The sequence below is a fragment of the Scyliorhinus canicula genome, chromosome 15 (assembly GCF_902713615.1).
Source record: "Scyliorhinus canicula chromosome 15, sScyCan1.1, whole genome shotgun sequence".
NCBI lineage: Eukaryota > Metazoa > Chordata > Chondrichthyes > Carcharhiniformes > Scyliorhinidae > Scyliorhinus > Scyliorhinus canicula.
Window position 1 is genome coordinate 25,948,496 of NC_052160.1, and position 16,814 is coordinate 25,965,309.

The following is a 16,814-nucleotide window of genomic DNA, read 5'->3' on the forward strand; positions in this document are numbered from 1 at the left end:
AAGCTTGGACCAGAATTTGGGGTTTAATCACTGTTGGCATTTGCATTTTTTAAATTTCAGTCAAGAGGGAGTAGGTGGTTTGCTGTTTGCCTATCAATAGCTGCAGGAGGAAGCATTTCGCTATACCCTATTTCTATACTCCCCAAATGAGACAATTCATCTGCCACCAATTCTACTTGAGCAGGCACATTTCATTTCAGCCAATTGTCAAATTAACAACTTCTTGCACATTTGCCTGAATCACACTGTTTTCCACAGGTCACGATGCATTAAGGAAAACAATATTACAGCCATTGCGTGGGGCTCAGAAATTGATGGACACAATCGCACCAAATGCAGTTAGCCACTGCTGCAAGACTTGGACAAAAAAAAAACCTGAAGATTCTCAAATCCCAAATCATTGCTCCTGACCAATAAATAATGAGGCAATACCAATTATGCCAGCAGCATCAAGGTGTTGCTTAGTTCATCATAGAGCATCAATAGCAGAGGTAGAAGTAGCTCAGGCTCTCCCATTACCAGTCCAACTCCACCCACTTTTGCTTCCCACTGCTAAAAAAAACCAAAATTAATGGAGAGAATGGCACTGCTTTTGATGAAACACCAAAAAGACGGATGTTGCAAGTCTGATCAGTCTCCATATTCAACCAGTTTCTCCATCCTGAGCATTGAAAACCTGATCTTACAGTTGTACACATGTACTTCTAAAACAGCCTGCCACACATTCAGGAGCTATTCTGGTTGTAACTCAACACGTGCGCGCTGGTGAGGAGGGTTCTGGCCTCAGTCATGGCTCGTGAATCAGTGATTTGAATTTTAGGCCAGCCTCTGATCTCCTGGAACACTCTCGTGGACCTCCCGTTGTGAGCTGCTGCTTTAGAACAACAGGTTAGAGATAGTCGGGGCAGCACGGTGGCGCAGTGGGTTAGCCCTGCTGCCCCACAGCACCGATAACAAAGGACAAAGAAAAGTACAGCACAGGAACAGGCCCTTCAGCCCTCCAAGCCTGTGGCGACCATGCTGCCCGTCTGAAGTAAAATCTTCTCCACTTCCTGGGTCCGTATCCCTCCATTCCCATCCTATTCATATATTTGTCAAGATGCCCCTTAAATGTCACTTATCATCCCTACTTCCACCACCTCCTCCGGTAACAAATTCCAGGCACCCACTACCTTGTGTAAAAAAAACTTGCCTCCTACATCGCCTCCAAATCTTGTCCCTCGCACCTTAAACCTATGCCCCCTAGTAATTGATCCCGCTACCCTGGGGAAAAGCCTCTGCCTATTCACTCTGTCTATGCCCCTCATAATTTTGTAGACCTCTATCAGGTCGCCCATCAACCTCCGTCATTCCAGTGAGAACAAACCGAGTTTATTCAACTGCTCCTCATAACTAATGCCCTCCATACCAGGCAGCGTCCTGGTAAATCTCTTCTGCACCCTCTCTAAAGCTTCCACATCCTTCTGGTAGTGTGGCGACCAGAATTGAACACTATACTCCAAGTGTGGCCTAACCAAGGTTCTATACAGCTGCAACATGACTTGCCAATTCTTATACTCCATGCCCCAGTCAATGAAGGCAAGCATGCCATATGCCTTCTTGACTACCTTCTCCACCTGTGTTGCCCCTTTCAGTGACCTGTGGACCTGTACACCTAGATCTCTCTGACTTTCTATACTCTTGAGGGTTCTACCATTCACTGTATATTCCCTACCTGCATTAGACCTTCCAAAATGCATTACCTCACATTTGTCTGGATTAAACTCCATCTGCCATCTCTCCACCCAAGTCTCCAAACGATCTAAATCCTGCTGTATCCTCTGACAGTCCTCATCCGCAATTCCACCAACCTTTGTGTCGTCTGCAAATTTACTAATCAGACCAGTTACATTTTCCTCCAAATCATTTATATACACTACGAACAGCAAAGGCCCCAGCACTGATCCCTGCCGAACATCACTAGTCACAGCATTCCAATCAGAAAAGCACTCTCTGCCTTCTGTGACCTAGCCAGCTCTGTATCCATCTTTCCAGCTCACCCCTGATCCTGTGTGACTTCACCTTTTGTACCAGAGGTCCCAGGTTCGATCCCGACTCCGGGTCACTGTCCGTGTGGAGTTTGCACATTCTCCCAGTGCTTGCTTGGGTTTCGCCCCCACAACCCAAAGATGTACAGGGTAGGTGGATTGGCCACGCTAAATTGCCCCTTAATTGGAAAAAAATGAATTGGGTACTCTAGAAAAAAAGATTAGAGATGGGCGGAGGGCAGCCGTTTTATGTGAAATTCTCCTGCATCATTAGATTTCTATGGACTAGGCAGTAAGTTATGGACAGACCTTACAGAAATCTGTGGAATGTTTGAACCCACAACCTCCTGACTCCAGCCAGAGAGCTTCCCACTGAGGCTCAGCAAACATTTAAGAGGTGGATTATTTCTCTAGTTGAAACAGAAAAGAGAATTCTTAGTTATGGGGCACCGTGGCATGAAAAACAGGTGTAGAGCTAGTGGTCTGTAGTTGTCCCAAGGCTGACGACATGTCATCTCATTAATCTAATGGGACATATCGTGCACCCTCCCAGTTTTATTTTTACCTATTTAATTCTGGGAATGTGGCCATTGTTGGCAAATCCAGTCTTTATTGCCCACCCCTAGTTGCCCAGAGGAGGGTGAGCGTTCCAGAACAGCTGCAGCACATGGAGATTTGTCAAAGCCTAATAGTGAATAGAACGCTAGCCATGTCATACAGTGAACCAATGATCACTGGTCAGGCTGACAGCAAGAACTACTGGGCGACGTTCTGCAAAAAAAGACCAAGCTCACCGAACTGTACCCTAGTGAGACACATTATAGAGGCACAAATTCACGTCCCTGCTGATGAAACCCCCCTCTCTCATTAACAAAGGGTTTGCGTGTTTTAGCTTGGAATCAGCCAACAGAAGGGGAGATCCCTTCATGTTCAAACTGCTAGAGGCTGCTGAGCTCCAGTTTGCTTTTCATAGAATTTACAGTGCAGAAGGAGGCCATTCGGCCCATCGAGTCTGCACCGGCTCTTGGAAAGAGCACCCTACCCAAGGTCAACGCCTCCACCCTATCCCCATAACCCAGTAACCTCACCCAACACTAAGGGCAATTCTAGAAGCTAAGGGCGATTTATCATGGCCAATCCACCTAACCTGCACATCTTTGGACTGTGGAAGGAAACCGGAGCACCCGGAGGAAACCCACGCACACACTGGGAGAATGTGTAGACTCCGCACAGACAGTGACCCAAGCTGGAATCGAACCTGGGACTCTGGAGCTGTGATGCAATTGCGCTATCCACAATGCTACTGTGCTGCCCCACTGCGAAACTTTAAACACCTTTTAAACAAAATTTTTCCCTTATTTTTGGTACAAAACAGAAATATGGAGACATCAGGCAACAAAAGCAAATAGGTCTTTCCTTGTGACATTGTCGTCTTCCAACCTTTATGTTCATACCCAAATGGACCAGTATGGACTACCCATGTCCGAACAGCAGAAAATCATTAATCGCACTAGAACAGCTAAACAACAGCTGCTTCCCAGCTATAGTGAAAATAACTCTGCAGGTCAATACTCATCTTTGTGCAAATCCAGAAATTAACATCTGAAAGTTCCTGGTGTGCGGTGGTAATAATAAAATTAAGGATATAGACAGCGGATAGCATTCATTAAATTAATACATGAGCACATAAAAGAGACACTGATGATGGTTTGTAGATTACAGCTGTAGCTCCCATCACTGTAATTACATCTAAACCGGAGTAAAGATTAATTTCTTGCCATCTCCAACAACTGGCTGTCAGAAATCTAACATAAGGAAGTCGAAAAGCTCCTGTTCTGGATAGAAGAGAAGGGACAGGAACAAAGGGTAGCAAATGGAAAACTCAGCTGCCCAAGTGCTACTCACACCAAGTCCTGTTTGCCCATTGCCTCGTGTTTATTGAAACCCACTGGCTCAGTTAAGCAGCATCTTGGATGTTAAATTCTCATCTGTTTTCAATTCCTCCCATGGCTTCAGACCATACCTGACACCATCAGAAATCTTGGGTGTTCCTCCAATTGCAACTCAAGTATCCCTGATTTTTGTTAATCCACCACTGCTGGTTGTGCCAGTATCCGAAATTCTCTCTCCAACATCCCCCCCCCCCCCCCCCCCCTCCAAAATCACCCAAACTTTCTTCTTCCACACACTCCTCAAATGTCCCTCACTTAAGCGGCACGATGTGCAGTCATTAGCACTGGGACTACGGCACTGAGGATCCGAGTTCGAATCCCGGCCCATGTGGAGTTTGCACATTTTCCCGAGTTCACTCCTCCACCATACCCAGTACCTCTCCCATCACCCATGACACCTTCCCATGTAATCGCAGAAGGTGTAACACCTGCCCCTTGACCTCTTCCATGCTTAACATCCCAGGCCCAAAACACTCATTCCAGGTTAAGCAGCGTTTCCCTTGCATCTCTTCCAATTTGGTCTATTGCATTTGCTGCTCCCAATGTGGTCTCCTCTATATCGGAGAGACCAAACGCAGACTGGGTGATCGCTTTGCTGAGCATGGTCAGTCTGTGCGCGTTCAGGACCCGGACCTTCCTGTTGCTTGCTATTTTAAACACAAGACCCTGCTCTCATACCCACATGTCTGTTCTTGGCCTGCTGCAATGTTCCAGTGAAGCTCAACGCAAACTGGAGGAACAACATCTCACCTTCCAGTTAGGCACGCTACAGCCTTCTGGTCTCAACGTCTAATTCAACAACTTCAGATGATCAGCTCTACCCCACCTCGACCCATTTGTTTTCATTTCATTTTAACTGTCTTTTACCATTTCTTTCTTTTGGTATATATTTAATTCCCGCCCCCCCATCTTATCCACCTTTCTCCTCTTTGCTTCCCCCTTCCCCTCCCCCCACATCTACAGTTCATCCTCTGATGTTAGTTTCCCTGCTGTTTGGCCTTTCACATCTTTTGTTCTCTCTGGGGACTGCCATTAACACTCTTTTCCCTTGGTATCTGTGGCCATTAGCACCCAGTTTCCCTGGGTTTCTGTGGCTATGACTCATCTTTCATTCTCACTCCACAGTATAAATATTTCCCACATTCTCTGTCTGTCAGATTTGACAAAGAGTCATCGGACTCGAAACGTTAGCTCTTTTCTCTCCCTACAGACGCTGCCAGACCTGCTGAGATTTTCCAGCATTTTCTCTTTCATTTCAGATTCCAGCATCCGCCGTAATTTGCTTTTCTCCCCGTCTCTGCGTGGGTTTCACCCCCATAATCCCAAGATGTGCAGGTTAGGTGGATCGGCCATGCTAAATTGCCCCTTGATTGGAAAACAAAAATAATTGGGTACTAAAATTTATTAAAAAATACATCTCCCTCTTTGACAAAGCTTTTGGCTCCCTGTCCTTACCCGATAACACTCCTATGAAACACCTCCAGGACACAGAGTATTTGACTTATTTTGCCTTTCAGTGCTTCTACAAGCCTGTTGCCTGATCAGAGCTCGCAGCAGCACCTGCTGATGCTCCATTCTCTACTAGGGGGAAGAGCAGAATGTGGAACTGCATCTCCTTCACCCGCATCGAGCAACACGTGGTGCTGGTGAATGCCCCGAGGGTTGAATAGCTTTAACTGAGGTACCATCCGGTTTTACCAAAGTCAAATGAGACTTTGTACCCAGGGGGCTTTGTTTCATCTACTATAGAATGTGGTCCACTATACGTAGGGAACTAAAATGTTCTGGTTGGTGAATTTAGAGCATGACTTTATTCCCAATCTCATACTCTCACAGGTTTGACTGTCCCATCAAAGTATGTCTCTCTACTCTTCTTTTTCTGTCCCGCTTTACTGCACCGGATTTTATCCCTCAATTGTTGGCCTTCTCATGACTAACAGCTGTCAATCCTGGCTCGGACACATCCAATCCCAACAAGGGTTCCACTCCTCTCATGGGGTGTCCAATTATCAGGACACAGGGAGTTAAACCCTGTTGAGTTGAAGGGCAGAACTCCATTCCAAGTAGAGTTATTTTGTTGGGCAGATTTCCGGATATTTTTTCAACATTAGTTTCATTAGACTGTGGAATTTCTGTTTTATTCTGATTAGGATCATTACATTCGGCATCACCCGAGCGGCGACATGATTCAATATTATGGGAGTGCCCCTCTAGTGAACACCTGTTCTACCAGCACATTGGCTGCTACTTTTGTCATGTCCGGCCTGGTAGGGAATGCTTCAATCCATTTACTAAAAGGTATCAATGATGACCAAAATATATTTGTACCCCCCGTTTTTAAATTTAGAGTATGTAATTATTTTTTCCAATTAAAGGGGCAATTTAGTGTGGCCAATTCACTAAACCTGCACATCTTTAGGTTGTGGGAGTGAGACCCACACAAACACCTGGAGAATGTGCTAACTCCATGCGGACAGTGACCCGGGGCCGGGTTCAAACCCAGGTCCGCAGCGCTGTAGGCAGCAGAGCTAACCACTGCGCCAGCATGCCACCCCTTTTGTACCCCCCCTTACATGGTTGGCAAGGGGCCCACATAGTCTCCATCCTCAAGGATGAGACCCTCCTTTATCTTGATGATACCTTTCCATTTGTTACAAGATGCATGAAACATCCCTGATCTGTTCCAAATCCTCATCGGCTTTCATGTGCCCCAACAAACATCCCCAGTCACAGTGACCCCAGGCTTTCCCCCTTCTTGTTTTGGCACAAACAGTCTTGGGATCGTTCGCTGTCAAGACCTGACATTCGTGCTATTCCTCTTCGTAACAGATTGTCTGCGAGAGGAGGGTAGGTATTCGGATTCCCTTAACTGTGTCGCAGCCGTGAAGCATTAGTTCATATAACTGGGATTTTGTTGCTATTTCTGCTAATTGTCCACTGTATGTGGTGTGCCACACTCCATGCCCCTGATCTGCATGGTTGTGATGGGGTTTATGGAAATTGGTAGCGTAGCAGCGGGGGTAGGATGTTCAGACCCAGGACGCCGGGGGGGGGGTGGGGGGGGGGGGGGGGGGGGGGGGGGGGGGGGTCAGGCCTCTTGATCACTATATTCTTGCACGACTTTGTCCAGTTCACACCAACCTACCTCACCTTCCTCCGTATTCTTCGATTCTACAGTTCCAAAGATGCACATCAGATGCCGCTGGACCTGGAGTTGCTTAATCTCTTGGTCAAATGTTACTGAGTATTTCATTCTACTTGACTGAAATGAGATGATCAATTTATCATTCTCCTAAAGTTAGCTTCTCTGTTGCCTTTATTTTTTCGAAAAGTTTTTATTAATAATTGTTTTTTTAAGTTTACGTTAAAAAATCTGATCTCCCCTACGTAGGCTTATTGTCAAACTTATAACCTAGCTAGAAATTGTCCATTTTAAAAAGGCAAGTAACCTTGCTGCCAAGTTTTGCTAATTAAATGCCTGGACCAAGCACGGTAATCCCAAAGCTGGAGCTTGTAAGAGTGTCTGTTTCAGGGCTGTGAGAGAGAGTTCCTGTTCCTCACCCCATCCCATGTGGTCTCCTGTTCCTCACCCCATCCCATGTGGTCTCCTGTTCCTCACCCCATCCCATGTGGGTCTCCTGTTCCTCACCCCATTCCATGTGGGTCTCCTGTTCCTCACCCCATTCCATGTGGGTCTCCTGTTCCTCACCCCATTCCATGTGGTCTCCTGTTCCTCACCCCATTCCATGTGGTCTCCTGTTCCTCACCCCATTCCATGTGGTCTCCTGTTCCTCACCCCATTCCATGTGGGTCTCCTGAAACTTCCCCTGTGGAACACACTTTCACACAGCTATAAATTTCAAACAGTTAATTCTCTTGTAGCTACAGGACCTTAAAAGCCCAAACACTGCAACTCCATTCCCTACTACAAATTTAGGTACATGCAGTGATCACGTTTTACTAAACCAAAGTACAAACAGGTTGTTAACTGACTCACTTTTTCTTTATAAACTCAAAAAAGGTTTTGGAAAATTCAAATTGGATTACTGCCAAATTCATCTGATCTTTGTTTTGGAACAGACACCTTCACAATTTGAAATTTGTACTGCCTTATTCCAAACATTTAAAAACAGAAACTCACAGCAGTTCAAATTAAATGAATTTTAGTTCCCTTTCCAAACTAATTCTTTGAATCTATAATGCTTGCACACAGCACCCTACTTAAACAATGACTTGACTCGAACATATGGCATTCCTTCAACTTGGCAAACAAACTCAAGAATAAGGGTCATGGCTAATCACACATGTTGGTATTCCCTTATCACTCAGGAGAGAGCTTTGAACTCTCCTAGTTGTGGAGATAATAGCTAGTCCTGCTTGCTGCTGACACATTTGTATCTCAGAGACCCAAAGTGCACACAAGGGGCAATTTAGCATGGCCAATTCACCTACCCTGCACATCTTTGGGTTGTGGGGGTGAAACCCACGCAGACACGAGGAGAACGTGCAAACTCCACCCTGACAGTGACCCAGAATCAAACCTGGGACCTCGACGCCATGAGACAGCAATTCACCAACCAGTTTTCTATCCATCTCAATACACTACTCCCAATCTTATGCACTTTTAATTTTACACACTAATCTTTTATGCAGGGCTTTGTCAAAAGCTTTCGGAGTCCAAATAAACTACATCCACCAGCTCCCCTTCATCAATCCTACTAGTTATATCCTCGAAGAATTCCAGTAGATTTGTCAAGCACGATTTTCCCTTCGCAAATCCATGCTGACTCTGTCCGATCCTGCCATGGTTTTCTAAGTGTTCTGCTATAAAATCTTTGAAAATAGATTCTAGAATTTTACCCACTACGGATGTCAAGCTTACCGGTCTATAATTCCCAGCTTTCTCTCAACCTCCCTTTTTAAATAGAGAGAGTGATATTAGCCATCCTCCAATCTGCAGAAGCTGTTCCAGAGTCTATAGAGTCCTGAAAGATAATCGCCAATGCATCCACTATTTCTAGAGCCACCTAATAATAATCTTTATTATTGTCACAAGTAGGCTTACATTAACATTTTAATGAAGTTACTGTGAAAACCCCATAGTCGCCACATTCCAGCACCTGTTCGGATACACAGAGGTAGAATTCAGATCGTCCAATTGACCAAACAGCATGTCTTTCAGGACTTGTGGGAGGAAACCAGAGCACCGGGTGAAACCCAGGCAGACACAGGGGGAACGTGCAGACTCCCCACAGACAGTGACCCAAGCTGGGAATCGAACCTGGGACCCTGGCACTGTGAAGCAACAGTGCTAACCACTATGCTACCATGCCACCCCTCCACTACAACCACAACTTTGTAACAGAATGAGGCAAGTCAGAGCAAAATTACATCACTGTTCATTTAGAATTGAAAACAATGCCACTTTCACGAGGGGTTAAGATAATAACATTGCCTCACTACACACTTGCGCCAGTGATTACAATACATGGTTCACTACCGATGAATACTAACCGTTGTTACTGACACGCCGAGTTTAAGCATTGGGCAATTAGTCAAGCACAACAGCGCAACCTTACAACTGGGACAAGTTGATGGTGGAATGACTGACCCAGTGCAACAGGTAAGAAGCACCTGACGTGGTGCACCTTGAAACGTTTATACAGATGCACAGCCTCACCAGCACAACCTCCTCCCAAATCTCCCCACGCCATGTCTAGTGGGGCGGCTTTCAGATGTTCAATTGACCCCTTTTCCATTTTTTTTGTTGCAACGATGAGACACAAGCCGGGCTGTTGCGCCTATTAATTTACAATACGAGTGTAAAGAGCAGAGCAGAGCCGCGCTCTGTCTGCAAGCCAGTGACTGTCAGCCCCGGGAGGTGAGCTGTCAATCACCCAGGCTGTATGCACCTACCTGGCTGCGCTACTCCTTCACTGCAACACTGCTCGGAAACGGAAATCACCCGCCAGCTCTTATTTCCGCCAGTATAGCTCCACCCACTTCCACACACATCCCATAAATTAAAAAAAACATGGAATCGTTTTACAGCTCAGGGGATAGAAATAAGGTGCAATCCAATGTTCATCCCTAGTAGAACGTTATCACAACAACTTACAGCACTGAGGTCTTTAATAACTATCCCACTGGGGTGTTTATTAAAGATCCTAATGCTGCAAATTCTTGTCCCAAATTTCCATGATGGGTAAACGTTGGATTGCACCTTATGACCAATAGCTTCGTCAAAGAGGTCGGTTTTAAAGACAGAGGACAGAGTGGTTTAGGGAGGGAATTCCAGAGTTTCAGCCCTTCAAGAGGTCACAACAATGATGGATGGAGCGATGATAATTGGGATGCTGAAGAAGCCATAGTTGGATGGGTGAAGAGATCTTGGAGGGTTCTGTGGTGAATGTAACTCTGTAATTCACACTGATATATATATATGAGACCGTAGGATTGTAAGCGCAGTTGCATTGCCCGACCACTAGGGGGAGTAGGTCTGGGAATGCTTAGGAGTTTGTACAGGGCTCCACCCTTGGCTCCGGCCACGGCTCCTCCCCCTGGACTGCTGTATAACTATCGATGCCCAGAGGCAGCCGACCAGTTCATCGAGAGTTCAACGTGTAACAGGCTGGCTCTGTAGTAAGTAGATTAAAACCACTGTTCGTATCTCAAAGCACGTGTCTAGTGAATTGATGGTCTTAGGTTCATACAATGATTACAGTGCAGATTGAGGTCATTAAGCCCATCAAGTCTGCACTCACCTAACAGCACTCTACCGAAGCCCACTCCCCCGCCCTATCCCTGTAACCCCTCACATTGATCATGGGCAATCCACCGAACCTGCACATCTTTGGACTGTGGGAGGAAATTATTGTGAGGCTGGAGAAGCTGACAGAGATAGGAAGGGGGAAGCCCCATGGATGAGAATTTTAGAAAGTGTTACTGAACTGGGAGCCAGTGTAGATCAGCAGATATGGGTGAATGGTAATTGGTGTGAGATTGGACAAGGGCAGCAGAATTTTAGATTGCCTCATGTTTACAGAGAGTAGAATATGGGACACTAGCCAGGAGTGCATTAGAACATACATACAGTGCAGAAGGAGGCCATTTGGCCCATCGAGTCTGCACCGACCCACTTAAGCCCACATTTCCACCCTATCCCCGTAACCCAATAACCCCTCCTAACCTTTTTTTTGGACACTAAGGGCAATTTAGCATGGCCAATCCACCTAATCTGCACATCTTTGCACTGTGGGAGGAAACCGGAGCACCCGGAGGAAATGCATACAGACAAAGGGAGAACGTGCTGACTCCGCACAGACAGTGACCCAGCAGGGAATTGAACCTGGGACCCTGGCGCTGTGAAGCTACAATGCTATCCAGTGCTACCATGCTGCATATATGAATAGTCAAGTCTAAAATTCTAGAATTTACAGTGCAGAAGGAGGCCATTCAGCCCATTGAATCACCACCAACCCTCTGAAAGAGCACTCTACCTCCATCCACTCCTCCACCCACCCCATCCTATCCTTATAAACCCGCAACCAGTAGGTGGCATGGTGGCACAGTTGTTAGCACTGCAGCCTTACAGTGGCAAGGTCCCAGGTTCGATCCCGGCCTGGGTGATTGCCTGTGTGGAATTTACACATTCTCCCTGTGTCTGTGTGGGTCTCACCTCCCACAACCTAAAGAGATGTGTAGGGTAGGTGAATTGGCCACGCTAAACTTTCCCTTACTTGGTAAAAAAGAACTGGGTGCTCTAAATTACTTTTTAAAAACCCGTAACCTCAGCTGCACATCCCTGGACAATTTAGCACGGCCCATCCACCTAACCTGTATATCTTTGGACTAGAGATAACAAAGTTATGGATGAGGGTTTCCGCAGCATATGAGCCGAGACAGGGGCAACCTTTTTTCTAATATAAACTTAAAGTACCCAATTCTTTTTTTTTCCAATTAAGGGCAATGTGGCATGGCCAGTCCACCTACCCTGCACATTGTTTCGGGTTGTGGGGGTGAGACCCACACAAACACGCGGAAAATGTGCAAGCTCCACACGGACAGTGACCCGGGGCCGGGATCGAACCAGGGTCCTTGGTGCCATGAGGCAGCAGTGCTAACCGCTGTGTCACCGTGCCGCCCATAGACAGGGGCAAAATTGGATATTATGGAGGAGGAAATAGACAGAGTTTTTTTTTAAATAAATTTAGTGTACCCAATTATTTTTTCCAATTTAAGGGCCTCACGGTAGCATGGTGGTTAGCATCAATGCTTCACAGCTCCAGGGTCCCAGGTTCGATTCCCGGCTGGGTCACTGTCTGTGTGGAGTCTGCACGTCCTCCCCGTGTGTGCGTGGGTTTCCCCCGGGTGCTCCGGTTTCCTCCCACAGTCCAAAGATGTGCGGGTTTGGTGGATTGGCCATGCTAAATTGCCCGTAGTGTAAGGTTAATGGGGGGATTGTTGGGTTACGGGTATACGGGTTCCGTGGTTTTAAGTAGGGTGATCATTGCTCGGCACAACATCGAGGGCCGAAGGGCCTGTTCTGTGCTGTACTGTTCTATGTTCTATGTTCTATGTTAACGTGGCCAATCCACCTATCCTGCACATCTTTTGGGTTGTGGGGGTGAAACCCACGCAGACACGGGGAGAATGTGCAAACTCCACACGGACAGTGACCCAGAGCCGGGATTCGAACCCGGGTCCTCAGCGCCGTAGGCAGCAATGCTAACCACTGTGCCACCGTGCTGCCCGGAAATAGACAGAGTTGATGATGATGCAGATGTATAATGAGCAGCTCAGCTCAGGTCAAATATGATGCCAAAATTGCTAAGAGTCTGGTCCAGCCTCAGACAGTTGTCAGGGAGAGGGATGCAGTTACAATAGAATCAAAGAATCCCTACAGTATAGAAGGAGGCCATTCAGCCCATTGACTCTGCACTGACCTTCGAATTAACACTTTTCCCATTGATGAGTGTCCACCTCGCCCTATCCCTGCAATGCTATACCCTAACCTGCGTATCCTTGGACATTGAGGGGCAATTTAGCATGGCAATCCATATAACCGCACATCTTTTGGACTGAGGGAGGAAACTGGAGTGCCCGGAGGAAACCCACGCAGACACAGGGAGAAAGTGCAAACTCCAAATAGACAGTCACCCAATGCCGGAATTGAGCCCGGGTCCCTGGTGCTGTGAGGCAGCAGTGCTAATCACTGCCATCATGCTGCCCTGTTGATAATTAGGGGATGGAGTTTGCAGAATGGACTGAAGCCAAATGGTTTTGCTCTTCCCAATGTTTAGTTGGAGGAAATTTCTTCCCATCCAGTATTGGATGTTGGTCAAGCAGCCTGCTAATTTAGCAACAGTGGAGGAGTCAAGAGAGGTGGTGCTGAAGTTGAGATGTCTGTCAACAATGTCCACACAGAAATTGGCATTATGTATTTGGATGATATCATTGAATGGTAGTTTGAAAAAGGGGGCCAAAGACTCTGATGGAGGCCATTCATTTCTGTACCAGCTCTTTGAAAGAGCTGTTCAATCAGTTCCGCCTCCCCCTGTTTTTTTCCCATAGCTCTACCAATTTTTCCCCTTCTGCAGTGAGTAAAGCACTCTCTGACTCTCCAAAATCTATCCACCATCTACAAAGCACAATTCAAGTGTGATGAAATACTTTCCACTTGCCTGGATGAGTGCAGCTCCAACAACACTCAAGAAGCTTCACTCCATCCACAACAAAGAAGCCCTCTTCATTGGCACCCCGTCCATCAACTTTAACTTTCACTCCCTCCACCAACAACACACAGTGGCAGCAAAGGCTCCCTCAATAACATCTTCCAAATCCACAACCTCTACCACCTCTTAGAAGGACAAGGGAAAGACAAAGACCACCACCTGCAGCTCCACTCCAAGCCACACACCATCCTGACTTAGAAATATATCATCTGTTCCTCCACTGTCACTGGATCAAAATCCTGAAACCCCTTCCCTAACAGCACTATGGGCATACTAACAGCGCACAGGTTCAAGAAGGCAGTTCACCACACCTTCACCATCTTAAGGGCAATTATGGATGGGCAATAATGCTGGTCTAGCTGGCGACACCCACATCATGTGAAAGAATTTTTAAAAATCTTTAATTCTCCTTTGAAAGTTACTATTGACATGACCAAATTTTGTTTGGACATTTTACTCTGTTAAAGGTGCTTCATAAATGCAAGTTTTTGTTGTTATTGCATTCCATAGTGTCAAGATTCTGTGCAAAACTCCCTGTGTCTGTGTGGGTCTCACCCTCACAACCCAAAGAAGTGCACAGTAGGTGGATTAGCCACACTGAATTACCCCTTAATTGGGAAAAAATAATTGGGCACTCTAAATTTATTTATAAAAAGATTTTTTGTGAAGATGCTTCTCCTGGTCTCTGTTCCAATCTCTTACATTTAATCTTACACCGATGTCCCCTTGGAAAGGTTGCTACCTAATCCACCTCATCACTTTATAATTTATGTACCTCTCTCAATCATTTCACAGTCACCTCTGCTATCATGGAAACAGCAAAGTATTAAAGTTATTTCTAATTGCATTTCCTCACACTAACTGGTGTCTGTGCTGTTCCTTCTCTGTGGCTCCACACCCTGAACAATTACTGGTAACAATTTCCAACCTGACAGTAATTTTAAAAATGAATATGTGACATGGCATTAAGGCAGTAGAATTGTACAAATGGAGCACTTCAAGCCAAAATGTGCAGATGGCAAGTGGAACAGTCAGGGAGGCTGGTTCCTTTATTGGAGGCCGACCTTCAGACAACTTTAAATAAAGTGAACGACAACGCTATTTATTAATATGTGAAGTTACATTTCTAAATGAATATTTAGAAATTGAAGGTTTTTTTTAAAAGATGCTTTTTATGTGAACATTGCCTTGATAATTTGCAGAATCACAGATTGCTTCAATGTATTTCATTTCTCCAGGAGAGTAATTTGTAATTTAACGAGGACAAATTTACAGAAGGTACAGGCAATAACGATATGTGGTGAGTGAGGGACAAATAGCTAAGTATTATGTGCCAAATAATTTAATGATTCTAATTAACATTACATCCAAATATATAACACCCCTAAATATAAATGTAGACATCTAAAATCATGTGTTAATTATATACAATTAAGCTTTATTCTCCCTGCTTATAGCTGCAAATCCAGTTATTAAACTATGCCTCTGTTTGTATTGAAGGAGAAAACTATGTTTTAAACAATGATAAATGAATGCACATGCAGTCAGTAATTATTTTTAAGTTTTTAAAAATCTTTTAAATTGGATGGAGACTGTAGAAACTTTCCCAAAGTAGGCTTAGGTTTGTGCTGCAGTCAATATGAAATGCGTTAGGAAGTCTTACACACGGTGGCACAGTGGTTAGCACTGCTGCCTCACAGCGCCAAGGACCCGGGTTAAATTCCAACCTTTGGCGACCATCTGTGGAGTTTGCACGTTCTCCCCGCGTCTGCGTGGGTGCTCTGCTTTCCTCCCACAGTCCAAAGATGTGCAGGTTAGGTGAATTGGCCACAAACTGTCCCTCAGGGTGGTAAGGTTAGACAGGGTTACAGGGATGAGGTGGGCAGGTGGGCCTATGTTAGGGTGCCCTTTCAGAGGGTTGGTGCAGACGTGATGGGCCAAATGGTCTCCTGCAGTGTAGGGATTCTACGATGGTTAAATAATTCCTCCCGGCTCAAGCTCAAGGGTGGTGTCCAAATGCAAATTTATTGCTCAGACACCAAAAGTAGGAAGCTATTTCGGGGTTATAAAATAGATTCACACAATCTGATTCCTTGCAGACCCAAGGTCTTGGCCTCTGTAGATGTTGTCCCTCCAGCTATCCTGTGAGCTCTGAGTGTAGGAGTTGTTCCCTGATATTTTGAGTAACCTCTCTTTGTGAGTTACATCACATGATACCCAGAGTGTATGTTGAAGCAAATTCATACTCCCCAACCTTCAGACTTTCTTTTTAAATTTAGAGCACCCAATTCTTTTTTTTTCAATTAAGGGGAAATTTAGCGTGGCCAATCCATCTACCCTGCACATCTTTGGGTTGTCATGCTTGTAATGCAGAACAAGGCCAGCAGCGCGGGTTCAATTCCCGTACCGACCTCCCCAAACAGGCGCCGGAATGTGGCGACTAGGGACTTTCCACAGTAACTTTATTGAAGCCTACTTGTGACAATAAGCGATTATTATTATTATATCCAATACTTGTACCTGATGTAGGATGTAACCAATATGTCTGCTACAGTTTCTACTTTCATTGTTCTTTTTCTTAAAAATTCAATTGAGGGGCAATGTAGCGTGGCCAATTCATCTACCCTGCACATCTTTTAGTTGTGGGGATGAAACCCATGCAGACACGGGGAGAATGTGCAAACTTCACACGGACAGTGACCCGGGGCCGGGATTGAATCCAGGTCCTTGGCGCTGTGTGGCAGCCAGGAGTGTGATGGAACACTTTCCACTTACCGAGATGATTGCAGCTCAAGCAACGCTCATGAAATTCCACACCATCCAGGACAAAGCAACCCGTTTGATCAGCACCCTATTCACCACCTTAAACATTCATTTCTGGCATAATTGGCACAGCTGTGGTAACAGATAACAGGGCACACTGCAGCATCTCACCAAGAGTTCTTCCACAGCACCTTCCAAAGCCGCAACTTTTACCACCGAGAAGCACAAGGACAGCAGAAGCATGGAAACCCACCACCTGCATGTTCCCCTCCAAGCCACACACCATCCTGACTGGGAAATATATCGGCGTTCCTTCACTGTCACTGGGTCAAAATCCT

At 45.7% G+C, this 16,814-nt stretch overlaps 2 protein-coding genes across 5 annotated transcripts in view; one reads left to right on the forward strand and one right to left on the reverse strand.

The window, feature by feature from the left end:
• si:ch211-256e16.3 (kelch-like protein 3) overlaps positions 1 to 9,963 on the reverse strand; it is a 34,568-nt gene extending 24,605 nt beyond the window's left edge. Inside the window, exon 1 of one of the 3 annotated variants that reach the window (XM_038819830.1) lies at positions 9,896 to 9,963. Coding sequence is in view for 1 of the 3 variants with exons in the window: in XM_038819829.1 (XP_038675757.1) it covers positions 9,494 to 9,523 (30 nt within the window). In the remaining 2 variants the exon portion in view is untranslated. Of the gene's footprint in view, positions 1 to 9,493; positions 9,620 to 9,659; positions 9,850 to 9,895 lie in introns of those variants that run through there. The other 2 variants (XM_038819831.1, XM_038819829.1) reach the window with 2 other exon arrangements.
• The window catches only part of crym (crystallin, mu), a 28,346-nt gene continuing 21,023 nt past the window's right edge, over positions 9,492 to 16,814 (forward strand). The window contains exon 1 of one of the 2 annotated variants that reach the window (XM_038819836.1): positions 9,492 to 9,602. Coding sequence is in view for 1 of the 2 variants with exons in the window: in XM_038819835.1 (XP_038675763.1) it covers positions 15,009 to 15,013 (5 nt within the window). In the remaining variant the exon portion in view is untranslated. Of the gene's footprint in view, positions 9,603 to 14,993; positions 15,014 to 16,814 lie in introns of those variants that run through there. The other variant, XM_038819835.1, reaches the window with a different exon arrangement.